Below are 15058 nucleotides of genomic sequence, written 5' to 3'. Positions count from 1 at the left end.
CTGCAAAATTAATTTAAACAATCTTTCTTCTCTTAATTTGTGGAGAAGTTAGGGACATTACACAAAATCTTGGCTGAAAGTTAGTTCTGCTTTTACACCTCTGTAGGTTCCAAACAACTCTAATATTTTGTGCTGAATTTATTTGATGGCTTTTAGCTGATAAATGGTGAATATCTGTGGCCTACTAGCTTTCTTGTAGTGCTCCCCATTTAGACTCTTATTCTCCATAACACTGAACTTTGGCTTATTTGAGAGATGGAGGGAGCCCTGTGGGGATGAGTCAACTCTTCATGCAGCGTTTATGCAGACACAACCCACTCAGATCAGCATTCACTGGAAGGACAATTTTCCATGACTGTTCTTAAGAACACGTTTTTAAACAGATGCTGGGGACTTCCTGAAAGAGCAGAAAAGTGGTACAGGCAGGAGAGAGACCAGCTCTCAACCAAATATTGACCAGTGCAAATTTCACCCTGAAGCTCAGCCCGAGCAGCAGTGTGGAATACCTAAAGCAGACGTTGCTGCCACAGGGAAGGATAGCTGACTCACAGCCAACTTTCTACCGTTAAGATCATTTTCAAGGGAGCCATGCAAAGAACAAAGCTGTGTTAGCCATTGAGGTGTAAAGGAACAATAATAAAATTGGTAGGTATTTATGTTAACAGTTGAGACACTTTCAGCCACGGTCTGGTTGTGCTTTTGTGGGTAGCTGAGGTCAGTGGAGCAGTTCCCCCTCCCTCCATCCCCCAGCTGGGAGGGCTTTCCCCTGCAGTCCTGGGGAGCCTGGCTAAGGTGGGATATTGCAGGTGAGTGTGCTTGCAGAGGCTCACGGAGGGGGGAAAATCTCATCCTGCTGAGGAAGGAAGAGATCGAAATGGGCAAGTTGGGATGTATTTTGAACTGAAAAGATTCAAAGTGCAGAGGTGAATTCATGGTTAACTAAAGAGGTCAGTGTGGGAACACAAGTATTAGGTGATTACCAACCCCACTGGGCAGGAAAGGCAACTCTGCCATTAGCTGTCTTCATGTCATATGTTGCCTTGTACAAGAAAGTACTGAAACTTGAATGGATTTATTAGTTGTTGTTGTTGGACTACTAGCAAAAACTACCAAACAAGAATTACTGTCCCCACTGCAGATGTTGTTTTCCTTCTGTCTAGCTGAGCATATGTCGCGGCTGTGGGCTCTAGCCCATGACCAGAGCTGGAGGAAGTCTCACCTGACCTCTGAAACAGATCTCAGAAAACTTCCTTAACAATTTCTGCTTCCTGCAACTTTGACCTAATAAGTCATCTCTACTGGGATTCAGTTAGACAAAAAGTGTGGGGTTTCCAAAATCATTTCTTTCCAACCACTCATGCTTTTAAGGAGCCTGAGGACTGCTAATCATGAAAGCTGCTTGCCCATAAGGAATTTTTTTCTTAGTATTACAGACAAATTCAGGCTAATTCTTATATAAGATTTTTTTATGCAAAATAAAGTTATAGACTATTTGATAACCATAACTTTAAATAAAGTTTCCTTTCTGCTGCTGTCTGGTTACTCTGTAAACAGGCTGCAAAGATTGTGCACTGCAAGAACTTCACTGTAGATAAGCAATACATACATGCAGCAGAAGTTCTCGCTGCTTTTTCATTATTTCCACTCATGTCAGTGAATCTTGGAATAGGTATTTCAAAACGAGCCCCGGAGATGTACAGGTGGCACTTGAAGCCTGTTCACCTGTTAAGAGATTATCCAGCTGCACACAAACTGGCAGCCTGTTGACCCTGCTAAGGCTAACGAGCTGCAGGGAGAGCACTCCACCGTTCCTTCTCTGCCTGCAGGAAGCCACTAGATAGCAGTATAGATGCAGAAAGCGAGGCAGATTTTACTAGTTCTTCCCAGCATACTTGGATCAGCTGGATTTTGGGCGGCCTTTTTCAAGCCCAGTTTCACTAAAGAAACAAAGCTGACATAATGCCACGTTCGTCCTCTTCCTTCCCTAGTCACCTAGAACATGCTGGCCGATTCTGTTTTGAAAAACGTCATGGCAATCGGTAGCTGGATGAATATCCAAATTAGTGCCCCAGATGGGATTCAGCTGCTGCCTGCAGTGACATCAGCTGAGCATTGGCTCAAAGTGGCTTTGTAGGTGCCTTCCAACAGCACCATTCCATTCCATTCATTCGTGCCTTGTCCAGTCCTGAATGCCTTGAGTTATTCCCACTCTATTACTCATCTTTTCGAGTAGAACTTCCAGAGAATATCTTTATCAATTGGTCAGAGAGAGTTTAAAAAAAAAAAAAAAAAAAGAGTAAAAAAATATTTGTTGGAGATGGTGTGGCAGATCTTTAGAGTCCTTTCAAGTCTGTCTTTGCAAATAGAAAATCTGAAGCTGGGGAAATAAATAGAGGGGTCTTCAAGCAGAGGGCAGAATCAAGGGCAGTGAAGGGGTTAGGAAAATTTAGGAAAAGACAGAGGTAGAGATTAAGCCAAATGTTTAGGACTGTAAAAGCACAGAACTTGTTCTTGCTGCTCAGCACCACAGAGCAGTAATGGACCTTAAGAGATTCATACAAGGGCAAAAAAATATATATATGTTGAAATCTCTGGTGGTAGTACCATGCTGAGTGTCTTGGAAGGGCAGAGAAGGTTATTATCCAGAAGACAGGAAGAAGCAATTGCAGTACATAAAATCTGGAAATGGAGAAATGATACTTCAGTGGGGCTCACTCAGCATCTCTGGAAGCTATAAGATCTAGTTTTCTTTCTTTCCGCTCATTGACCCAGAGTCTCCATTAGCCAAAATGTTCCGTTTTGTGTTGTTTCGCTGGATTATGATACAAATCTTTATAGGTGAGTCTTTACCCAGTTTTTTGTGTGCTTGCTCAGAAAACAAAAATATTGTAGTATTAAAAACAGCAGTACTTGTTTTTCCTGTGTATGTATGCATTACAGTGAAAAAGGTTGTAATTGTTGTAATTGTATACAGAAATTCAGAATTTCAAAAGTTTAACTTAATGAGTTTTTGCTTTTAAAAAAAATTTGTGGTTTCTTCTGTCTATAAGCTTGGTAAGTTTCTTCTATTCCCCTAAATTATCAATTTATTTACTACTGCCAAATACTGCTTGTTTTGCTTATCCATCTCTCTCCACTATGTACAAGCCTGACAGCCTGAGCCATGGAATTGAAATATTGACAGAATAATGAATGCATATACGTGATAAAGAAAGGATTTTCTGAAACTCGGAGGGCTGTCTGCTGCTTGAACTGCGTACTGTCATGGAAAAGCATGGCTGGAGATTCCTCTCCTTCTAAACCCAAACTTTCAGTGCTCACCCATCTAGGATCTGAATCCTAAAAGAAATATCTGTCAAAGAAGAGTAACTTGGGAGACTGAGTCCTGCAAGTGTTGTTGGTATCAGCTGCACTTCTGCATGTATATTTAGGCTTCAGAAATGCAGCATCCAAATTGCTGAATGTGGCTCATGAAATGTCAGGTCATCAACTTTCAGTGGGACATGAGCTCCTGGTGAGAGATGTGCTTGTAAATCACTGAGGCATTTCAGGAAATGTTTTAGACAACTAAATACTAACCGGCCAACCTTTGCCAGGATGAACTATCCAATATACAAATAGAGCATTTACAGCAGCTGCGGTGTTCTTAAATCACTGTGAAAAATAGTGGACAGGTTTGGTTACTGGTGGAAGACAGTGAGGGGCAAGAAGTGATTCATTCCCCATGGAGGCATGACAACACAACCTCCATGGTGTCTGCTGCGCAAGTGGATTTTTGCCAACACTCCTGTAGCCCAGGGAATTCCATACATTTGCAGTCTTTTACCAGACTCAGCAGAAGAAACAGGAGGCCTCTTTCTTTGTCATATCTTCATTCTTAACATAAATGGGAGTTACTGGCCTCCATTTGCTCTTATTTTCAAAAACTTTTTTGTATACGGAGCTACTGAAGAGTGAGAATGGCTTTTTGTTACTCTCCTCTCTTTAGCCCAGCTCCATGCAAAGAATGGGTAATATAAGACTCTGGGAATCAGCAGATTGGCAGTTTTAGCCTTTAGGCTTCTTTCTTGTTTATCAGACATTTTCTTTGCAACTTCATCAGTACAAACACTTTAAGGAAAAATACAAAAAATAGGACCGATAGGGAAAAGATGTCAAGTATCTTCTACATAAAAATGGAAAAAGCTATTCCTGAAATATAGATCAAGAAAAAAAAATCATTTTTCAACCAGCTGCCTTGACTGGAGGATGTATGTTTTTGTCCATCCATTGACCAGTCTACAGGATAGAAAACCATTACAGCAGCAACTATTGGAGTTACTGCTTAATGCTATCAATCACTGAGGGCTGTTTCAAGAGAAACTGCATACAAATATCTGTGTATATATATATATATGATCTGAGCAGTTATGAATACATTACAGTTTTAGAAGATATATTAAACATCTGGAGTCCATTTCTCTCTCAGTTGGGTTAAGGATTTAGAGTGGCAAACCTCGCTGACTACAGTGGGACTGCCTAGGCACAGCTGATGCTCAGAGTGCCTTGGGTCAGATCTGGATGCCTAGGCAGGTCATTGCTGTGCACGAGGGCAGGATTCCTCTTACAGTAAGACTAGTGTGTCACAATTTAACAGTCTCAGGAACCTCTTTCTTAATTTCAAAGACATTTAAATTCAATCCTGCTTACTCTTTCTTCTGGAAAATGTGTCTGTGGAAGAGGCTGCAGCTGAGAAGGAAATTACTTAGTCTTTGCAGATGTTCATACTGTTGAAACGAGGCTGTTGCAGTACTGAGGCTTTCCCTCCTAACCTGCAGTGAAGACAGATGCTAGGAACGCTAGCTTCTTAAAAGAGGACTTGAAACTGCAAAAACGATAACTTCCTAGCACTGGTACTGGTGCGAAACTACCCTGGAGACACTCTGGTGCCTTGTGTCTTCCTTTTTTTTTTTTTTTTTTTTAAAGTAAGTTCAGGCCTTTTCTTCTTTTACAGAGAAGGGCAGGCAGATTTTCATTTGTTAAAGAGTTCCTTAACGAAGCTGCTTTGGCACTGTGCAGAACTGAGATGAAATGAGAGCAGAAGATAAGCCCCTTCCTCCTCAAACAGTGGTGATGTTAACTCCAAGAATAGTTCAAGCTGGTCTTGGTTTTATACACATCATTGTTGTGTTGACTTGAAAATATGTGTTAACCTGCTCCAGAAACTAACTCTCTGCTCCTCTATGGATACGTTCAAGGTCAACTGGATGAATTATTTTGTTCTGTTATCACATAAAGAGACTATTTCTCTATTTGTTTTGCTGTAACTAGGCAAATGAACCTACCCTTTCCACAAGTAAAACAAGCAGCCATCTTGTAAAGCCTTAAGCCTTACTTGGAAGTTCATTTTCTGGCACATCCTACATTCATTTCACCGCAAAAGCTTCTGCCCTTCAAACCATATTGCACATTGTTTTGTCTGCTTCTACTCTTTTAGCATTTGGAGCAGTGGAAACCTGAACCAGTCAGCTTATCTTGCCAATGGGATAAGCAATAATGAAGCTGAAATGTCATCCCGATAACAAGTCGTGAGGCAGCCTGCCACAGACTAAAACCTCACCTGGGGAATAGTCCGTTAAAGACAAAACAAGAGAGACATGGACACAATTGGAAGCATCTCTGTTTGCTATCTGGGAGTCATGCCAAAAGAAAAGACATTTAAACAGCTGGCAAAATAGAAATGTTTGGCAAACCAGTGTCAAAGCTGTTGATAACAGCAGCAACTGCTGTTAGTCTCTCTTTGGGGTGAGCAAACTGACCAGGAGATATCAGATCTGTGGGATGATCCCATTGCTGCAGCAGAGGACCAGATCTGGATGTTCCCCAGGTCCCTCGGTTCCTGCTCCACTGTATGTAAATAATAACACGGGAGAAAAGGGTAGCACGACAGGAGGACCAACACATACAGGATGAATATGAACCAGAAGAGATTTATCCCTGTATGTAAACATTTTTTGTATAGTGCCTTTCATGAAGAAGAAATCCCTTTTAAGGCAATCTGGGAATTGCATGGGCAGTTAAGGAGGAACAATAGGCAGCAAAGATTCAAACCAGATGCTAAAGTGCGTATTGGCTCTAAACACAAAGTAAAGCTGGTCATGACGAGTAAAAACACAATTAAAATGTGTCTATTCTTTTAACAGTGGTTTAACACTTGCTGTTAAAGTTCCTGTGTACACGGTGCTCTGCAAGGTAACTGAGATGGTGGGGCTTTCTCGGGGACAGAAAACAGTGCACTATATGAGAATAGGTTCCCTTGGACAGATCCCTCTGCTCTGCCAACTTAATTAGGCACTAATTTCACACAAGAATAGGTATTCTGGATCCTGCTATTGAGTCTGTCAGGGAAAGGCAACCACGACAACATTTTCTGTCTGTTTGAAGAAGCTGATGGTAGACTGAGAAAACCAGATGTGTTTCATATCAGGTTTCTGAACAGCTTTCAAACAGTCTCTTAGAATAGGAGCTGGGATGGGAGCAGAATTCCCCAATTCCATTTGCACAGGTCTACTCTGCGCCTGGGCCATCAGCAACAGATCTCAGCTTTGGCCACCGCATATTTGCTGTGGGAGATGTGTTTTGGGAGCAGCTCTACAGCAGCTGGCTGGGGCCAGAGCGCTCAGTCCTCCAGCAGCAGCAAAAAGCCAACACTTGCAAGCTCCTGGTTGATGCCCATGTTGCCCTAGGCCATCAGCTGCTACAGGCTCCCAAGGAAAGCCTGTGGGATCACAAGAAGTGGGCATCCTGCAGGTAGTGGTTTTTCTTTTCCTGCCAAGTTGTGCTGCATAGGCGGTCTCACATCTGAGCCCACCAAAATTCCTCACTCATCTTTCTTCTTCCTTGACAGTGCACACCACATCTGAAACTGTTGTTAGAGGAATAATAGGACAACCTGTCAGACTGCCTTGCTTCTACCAGGTGGCACGAGAGAAGGACGTCTCTGATATGTGCTGGGGCAGAGGCCCATGCCCAAATTCAAAGTGCAATAACAAAATTTTGCACACCACTGGGAATCGGGTGACGTTCAGAAAATCTCAGCGGTACAATCTCCAGGGCTATATTTCCTATGGAGATGTGTCTCTCATGATACGGGAAGTGAGGGGAGAAGATGCAGGTACATACTGCTGTCGCATAGAAATCCCGGGTTGGTTCAACGACATCAAACAGAACATAAAGCTGGTGGTGGCCAGAGGTGAGTTTTGGGGCCTTCTGCAGGTTTTTGGGCTCTGCCACACAAGGTTCTGGTCCTTCTGTTTCTGTGAGAGGGTCAGGGAGTGGATGGTTGAAACGTGAAGGGGAAAAAAAAAAAAAAGCAAACTCACAAATCTGGGAATTGGGAATTGTTCTGGCTGAGGCTTGCTTTCTCCTCATTAGCCAACCATTTTAAATAGCAATTCTCCCACTTCTACTCACAATACTTTACTAGATAGATACTTTTCATTCACTTCTCTTTTGCCTTTTCCCAAAGTCAGCTGTGAATGCTCTGATCCAGCTTTTCTCTTGCTTACGATTTTTCCATGCAGCACACTCAGTGAAGACAACAACAATGAGAAAGATTCCTACTTCTCCCAAACGTTTCAGAAAAACAACTCTTGCTCCTCAAGCAACCTCTGGTTTTCAAGGAACAACAGAAGCTGCTGTCCTCGTGACAACCGATGTCCCCCTAGCAGCAACTGCAACCACCGAGTCTCCAGCAGTAGAAATGCTGGAGACAATTGCTTCCACAGTGTTTGATGTGACACCAAGTGAGACTTTTCCAGAAGCAATGGTTACAAACAGTGCTCTCCCAGACTTTTCAACTGGTTTCCAAGCAGCTGATGTGAGGACTGAAGATGATGATGTGTTCTGCTCAACAGAGCCCATCCCTCTTCCTGAAGGTACAAAGAACACTGAGGGGCAAGAAGCGATTTGAACACTGTATGAAGAACCCCCTAAGCAGTGATCTTTACCAGAATTTGTATTTATTTTGTTTCAGTGACTACTGAATTCCCAAGTATGCATCTGACTACAGACAAAACCGAAAGGGCCAACACTTCTCTTGTGATGGAAGATGTGCCAACTGTAGGTGAGTACAATAACTTTGGAAAGTCAGAAGTTGCATATTCAGGGAAATGAAGATGTCATTAAAAAAAAATATTGACTATTCTTAAGAGTGTTACAAACATTTATCGAGAGCTATTTATTGCATCTGGCAGAAATAGGTATCTGGGGTCCACTCAGAAATTGTCAGAAATCAGGATGAAGCAACAGATGAGAAAAACATGTTTTCAAGGCCTCTAAAGGAAGCAGATTTTGAGTCACTCGCTACTGTTGGGTATCTCAGGTCTGAGTGAGGTTAAAAACTGCTCTTTGTCACCATCCAAGCTGAATTGTCTGATACCTGATTTGTCATCACTGTGAATCCACTGAGCTTTCCATTGCAAATACTCTCTGACTGTGGTTGGCTTTGAAACTCACTGAATATATTTGGCCAGATATGGCCTGCAGGCTCAGCTCTCCAGTGCCTGACACGTGCCCTTGGTACTGACAAAAAGCAGCAAGACAATTGCCACAACTAACAGTCATTTCTTCAAGAGAAAAGGAAATGGGATACGAAATCATACCATACCTGAGAAATGAACAAACTTGCATGAAGTTGCACGCCATGTCTCTCAGTCAAATATAAATGCAGAATAGCCCATGTTATTCAGGTGTCACAGCCTGCCCACCAGATACCTGCAAATGGGGATTTTAAAAAACGAATGCTAAAATTCAAGAACATATCATATTCAAAGATATATCGTATTCAAGGACATATCAAGGATATGTCATGTTTACCTGTTAAGAGAGAGCCTTTGGTTTCAACTAGTGCCAAGAGTCTCTGAACTCTTAGAAATATAGTAGTTAGGTTTTTGCAGGTCTTCTTTTGATAGATCTAGAGATTTAGAGAAGAAATAGAGTTTAGGAAACCGTTCCTGAATGCCCCTGGAGAGGGCTTATGAAAGTGACTTAACTGATCTCTTGAGCATTTGTGAGCATTTCTCAGCATTGTCTTACTTCTCATTTTTTGATATCATTCTGGATAATTCCTATGTTCTGTTGTTGTAAATAGAGAGTTTTGGAAAGAGTCTTACCTCCAGGATTCTGGGGGCAACTTAAATTGTCACTGTGGGCTAGAAAGAGCCACCATAAAACGAGTCACAGCAAACTATATATCACGCTTACTGAGTAATGAATGTTCCCACACATGCAATAACTTGCGTCATGCTATTTCTGAGCGCCAAACCACCATGATGTGTGAAAACGCTGCAGCATAGTTAAGCACTGTCTATTAATAAAAAATCACATATTCCGGCATGAGGATCATATTATTGCAGTGTTTCAGAGGTACTGAAAGGGTGCTTGAGAATTAGAAAAGAAGGTGGATGCTGCCCAGTTTGTGTTTGATGGAGGCACAAGTGAAGACCAGGCAGAATCTTGCCTTTTTTTTTGTCAGATATTTTCTCATAAGTATTTGCCAGACAGTTTGGCAAACTGAGCTCTAGGTTAGTTGTTTCCTGCTGACCAGGCTCTCATTTAGTTTCTCTTCTGTCTTTGTCTGCCTTTCCTCAGCAATAACCTTGCCAGTGCCAACCGCACTTCAGACACAGGAGACAACCCTTGGTCCTTCAGGTATGGAGAGGAAACACCAACAGCTGCTGCCAGCAACCAGGCTGCAGCACACTGCCAGAAGGCTTAATTTTGAATTGTGAAACGTGTGTCCGAGTGAGATATGCACTTCTTGTGTATTTGGGGGTATTCCCGCTAAAGTACTTAAACTACGTTTTTTTTTAAAATTATTTATTTTGTATCAAATGGAGAAAGTACGAGAAAGCTGGATGTTGTAAGACAGGCATAAGGCAAAGTGCAGTGTTGGCATCTCCCTGGGATTTTCAGAACTTGCTAGGATTTTATTAGATGTATTTATTGTCAGCCAGAATCTCTTTTCTACTCCAACACAAATTTTTATTGCATGCGTATGGGCTACCTGTGCCCTGTCCATGTCTTTGATAACATTCAAACACATTATTTGGTACATGGAAACAAATCAGCTCAGCTGTCATAAGGAAACTGATCAGAACTGAAAAATTTGGGGGAGATTAGGTTATTCATTGAAACAAAACAAAACAAAACCAGAAACATTTGCTTAAATTTGTAGAGATTTAGAAAAAGAAAACACACCAAATTTCTTCTAACGGGATTATTTGTGACCAGCTGATCACCCTCACTGCCACGTGACGTTCTGGGAGCCTCATACATACAGCATTTCCTTTTCTGTGGTCTTGGAGGACATAAGCATGCTGCATATACATGCCCTGGCAAATGACTCATCCGGTCCCTATTACATTTTGCTAACATGGGGGCTCCATGGTAGTTCTTTTGTCAACCTCTTGAAAGTACTACTCATCACAGTCTTTCTATACATTAGGGTATGCCCTAATGCGTAGAAACTTTCCTGTCATAAGATGTGAGCTGTGGTTTTGATTCACTAAGCTGACCAACTCCTGTTTTTAAGATGCCATTAAGCATTGGATGAAGAGCTCCAAATACTTAAATACTTCTGTGTTTCATAGCTTGTCACAATGAGACAAGGCCCAAGCCAAGATTAATCTTTCTGTGACTTTAAATTCACTAGCCAAAGTTAAGGCGATAGGATCATAGGACAGCAGCAGCAGCAAAGTTTGCTGCAAGATTTCTTGAGCATTCATTTAGTTCATCCCTATATCCAAAGCTTAGAAAAACAAGAACTGATTCCTTTTTAATTCCTTAAGATTAAAAAAAATAAGGAAAGAAAAGAAAAACAACATAGTTTTCATAGACCTATGTTAAATATATGGTAAGTTATCTGAATATAAATATATTTCCTGTGGTTTCTTGTACTAATGCAGCTGTCAAAAGCAATTACATATTACTCTGACCACAATTAAACCTTGGCAATTCCTCCAGTTAGGCTCGTACCTTGTTTACTACCCATGCTTTCTGCTACATCTTGTGCTTACAGAAGTTAAAACTCCCTCACAGGAGATAAGTTTCTTCTGTCTTACTTCACGGGCTATCCCTGGAAGCCTTCTCTTTCCTTGATGAAGACTGATGTTTCCCGATGAATGCCTGATATGCAGTTTGTGGCTGAAACAGATTGTTCACTTCTGGTTGCAAGACGCTTTATTTCTCCTACCCAGGGCCAAATTTTGCCCTCCTCATTCCTTGATTAAATCTGTGACAACCACAGTGGCCCTCACTCCTTCAGATGACTGTGCCAGTAATGATTTCCATCTCTTTTGTTTTCAGAGACTTCCACAAGTTCAGACAGCAATCCTCAGAAAGTTGATGTAAAACTTCCAGTAAGTTTCAAGAGTGTTTGATTAGAAGCCAAAAGGACAGCAGGATGTGCTAGTGATTTTCAGTGCGTTCATACTAAATGGACAATATTTGCAAACCAGTAGCTTGAACTCTTGTTTAAAGCTCAAGATTCATCTCCCTCTTGTCCAGTGGATAAAGCCGAAGCCTGTGAGCACCCCACCTGTATAGCACACTTCAAAAAAACCCTCATTCCCCTCACACCTCGGTATGAGAGGCAGTGTCCTCAGGCCATGACCAGGCACTTGGGATGGTTTTTATGCTTCCCTGTCTCTAGCTAAGAGAAAGATGAAGGTGACTAAGCTGCTAGTTTAGATACCTTAGTAAGAAGTTCATGTTAAGTGGGACGAATCTAGGCTCAAATGCTTCAGAGGCAGATTGATTAAATATTTAACAAGAAATTAACGTTGTTTATCATGATCATAGTGATGCATTTTCTCCATGATTTGTACAGCCAAGCTCAGAAAAGTGTTGCAAACTCCAGCCCAATACAGATATTTCAGAGCTCTTAGCCACTACAGCAACCTACTCCTGCATGAATAGGTCTGAAGTAGACATGCTTTCACAGACTTTTCAGTTTTTCTCTTCTCCTTTCCAGCTATCCATCTCTGTCATTCTCAGCGTAACTCTCTTAGCAGTGTCCATTCTTTTGATATCAATGCTGACATCATTGCTTTGGAAACGTAAGTATCCTTCAGCACCTAAATTTTAATGTTTCTAATGCTGGCCTAATGCACATGTCCTTCTGTATCTCTGATTAGTCCTCTGGTAAGATCTGCCATGGACCCTGTGACAGTACTCAGTTAATTTTATGGGAGTTTTTGTCCATGCTCCAGGACTGTGTCACCACAAGCATGAGGAGATGGTGGGGAGGCAGCAGGCGGAAACCTGTGCAAAGAACCCGTTCACGGGTCACAGTCCTGACCCATCTTGCAGTCCCTTGCTTTTTAGTGATGTGGTCCCATAGTCTCCTGGAATAGCTCCTAGTGGACATTGGTGCAACTGAAAACAGAACGAGGTCCTATCTTTCCTGCTTAGCCCACAGAATTTTTTGTAACTTGCTATCTTTGCTTATGAAAACGTTTGACTGATTCAATAGAACTCTAGGTATCTTTCTGCCATTGTGACACTATTATTTTGCTTCTAGGTAAACACACAAGGAAGTTTATATTAAAAAGGTAATCCATTTTGTCATTACCTATCAAAAGTTCCAATGTAATTTTTATTAGAGGCAGAAGGTATTTGCTGCTAATTGTATGGGATGTGATACTGGCTTGTGGTGCTGATTACCAAACCTGTGGTTCGAGCAAACTTCAGACAACTTCACTCCAGAAAATTAAACAGTGGTTCCTGGAAACTGCTTATATGAACAGACATCAGAACACTGGAGAACTTTAGCAACTGATGCTTTTTGCAATGTAGTGACCCCAGCTTAAGGAAATACCTAACCTGCATTATTCTTTGATCATATACCAGGGCATGAGTCTAGTGGAGTTGGTTTGAAGCAATGAAGAGGTAAATGGTTATGGGGATTGTAAAGCCAAACTTTTCTCATCTGCTTGTGATGGCTCAGAAAGAGAACGGGGGGTTATGGACAGTCCTTCGTGGAGTGGTAATTCATGCCAATACACACACACAAATAAAGGGCCCAAGGAAGGGCACGCTGCAACAGTGTGAGAAACCAAAACTTTCACCAGTAGATAAATCTTGCAGCCCTTGTGGGGCCACTGCACCCTGTCACATCCTCCTTGGGTTACTCAGAATTATACACAGTGATATCAAGGACACTATTTCAATGGAGATAAGAAATATGTAAGTATGATGAATCAACTGGTGCAGGTGTGCCTAATAAGCTCATGTCTTCTGGCTCATCTGGAGAGAAGGATTTTCTCTAGACCGACCACAGGTTAGCCCAGCGAAGTATCACCTCCTTTGCCAATAACAGATACTATTTTAATTATAGATGCCGCCCCCCCACTGCATACCCCATCTAGGAGATAAGGACTGGGGGCCAAGGAGGGGATCTTTTCTGAATCCCATAGTGGTTATCTAACGCCTGTCATTATAAGATCTGAATAGGCCTTTCCTATCTGTTAGACTAATGCAATCAAGGTAAATACTTCACGGGTGTAAATTAGTAGGCATTGTACCATTGAAGTCAATGGACTCAGTAGCTTATGTTATCTGTTTCAAAGGGAATTTGCCAATGTTACAAATAAGAAAGGGTGCTCTGAAGCTTTTCCTCCATCCATAGCGATCTGTGCTTCTCACTGCAGCCTTAGACCAGCTGAAGATCTTGAGAAAGTTTTCAGTGGTGCTGAAGGAGAAAACAACGTGTTTGTCCTGTGAAGAGCTCCTGCATCGTCTGTAGACACTGTGGAAAAAAAAGGATGGCTGCACTGAAAATAAAAAGGGCTTGTTTCAAGCTGCACTGAGAGATGCTTATGAGCCCTCAAAATATCAGTGGCTGTAAACCAAGGGCCAAGGCTTCAATGTGAAAATTTAAACTCTTTGCCATGTCACCTTTAAAGCTCACTGTATAAAGAATCTTCTTTCTGAGGTGTTTTATGCATTATTCAATGGTGTTTCTGGGATCTGTATTCTTACTAACACCACATTACAGAAATAAGTTTGTTTCTCTCTGTGTTTTACTAATGCTCTTCCTGGAATACAACCTATACTGTGAGGAACAGAAGAGCAGAGAAATAACAATGAATGCTGCTTAATTTTGAACTGCAAATAAATAAATAAAAAATTAGCAAGTGCAAAGCTTCTTATTGCTTTTATATAATCAAGAGAAAAATTAAGCCACAAGAATTTTGTGAGTATAAATAAAAAATGCAGATGACCTAAGGGTTACTAATGCTGCCTGTGATTCAGCATGTTTGAATGACCCTTGGAGACTACGTTAATAAACTTTGTAATTTACCACTAGAAATTGCATTTTCTCTGCCATATCCTAAGGCATTTAAACAGGAGTTAGTTATTCCCCAGGCACTGATGTGCTATCTCAGCTCTCCAAAGAAGGACTGCCGCAATTCCAGCGGTGGAAAATGGCCCAGAAGTCCAACCTCAGAGAAATTTTTCTGTCCTGTCCCCATAGTCCCTGCATACCAGTTGTTTGTAAATCCCCATCTCCCCCAGCAGTGTGCTGGTGGCCTGCCTGGGGGGGTCAGTGCAGTGGGACTGACTCTAGGGGCATGCTTGGGAGGGATCACCTATGGGATACATGGCAGAGCTTTCATTTATTTCACTGGGGTCTGCACCAGCTTTGTGCCAGTGACTGTGGGAACTGCATGGGAGATGGTTCAAACCCACAGCACCATTTGTTGCCTCCACTGCGTGGAGTTCACAGATCCCTGCTACAGCTGTGCCACGCCAAGACAACTTGAACCAAGAGCACGCTGCGGAAACAGCACTTGAGCAGTGTGGCAGACCTGGACTTCCCCGTCAGTCACGCTCAGGTCTGTGGTGAGACTTTTTGTCTCCATGGCATCTTCTCCTTGTCCACGCAGTGGCTTGCACAGCAGGAGTTTTGGGGAAGACGAGGAGTTTCCTCTCTGGGGTCCTGCTTCATCTTGCATTCAGCACCCTGCTGGGCACCCTGGTCAGGGGAGAGAGAATAGACTTCCTGAACAAATCC

The 15058-nt window shown here is 42.1% G+C and overlaps 1 protein-coding gene across 3 annotated transcripts; it reads left to right on the top strand.

The window, feature by feature from the left end:
• The first annotated feature begins 2674 nt into the window (after window positions 1-2674).
• LOC106032855 (T-cell immunoglobulin and mucin domain-containing protein 4-like) lies at window positions 2675-14173 on the top strand. 3 transcript variants are annotated; one of them, XM_066977243.1, is made up of 9 exons: window positions 2675-2838; window positions 6887-7231; window positions 7563-7916; window positions 8015-8104; window positions 9631-9690; window positions 11347-11399; window positions 12014-12098; window positions 12563-12593; window positions 13611-14173. In XM_066977243.1, exons 1-9 carry the CDS (start codon window positions 2790-2792, stop codon window positions 13762-13764), a joined length of 1221 nt encoding a protein of 406 aa, XP_066833344.1. In that variant the 5' UTR covers window positions 2675-2789; the 3' UTR covers window positions 13765-14173. The 3 variants fall into 3 exon arrangements, with proteins under 3 accessions (XP_066833344.1, XP_013031501.3, XP_013031502.3); XM_013176047.3 differs by having other exon boundaries at window positions 2775-2838; window positions 13692-14173; XM_013176048.3 differs by lacking the exon at window positions 12563-12593 and having other exon boundaries at window positions 2775-2838; window positions 13692-14173.
• The last annotated feature ends 885 nt before the right edge of the window (window positions 14174-15058 follow it).

This window comes from Anser cygnoides, chromosome 14 (genome assembly GCF_040182565.1).
Source record: "Anser cygnoides isolate HZ-2024a breed goose chromosome 14, Taihu_goose_T2T_genome, whole genome shotgun sequence".
Taxonomy (NCBI): Eukaryota; Metazoa; Chordata; class Aves; order Anseriformes; family Anatidae; genus Anser; species Anser cygnoides.
This window is presented reverse-complemented; position numbering and strand designations above follow the sequence as displayed.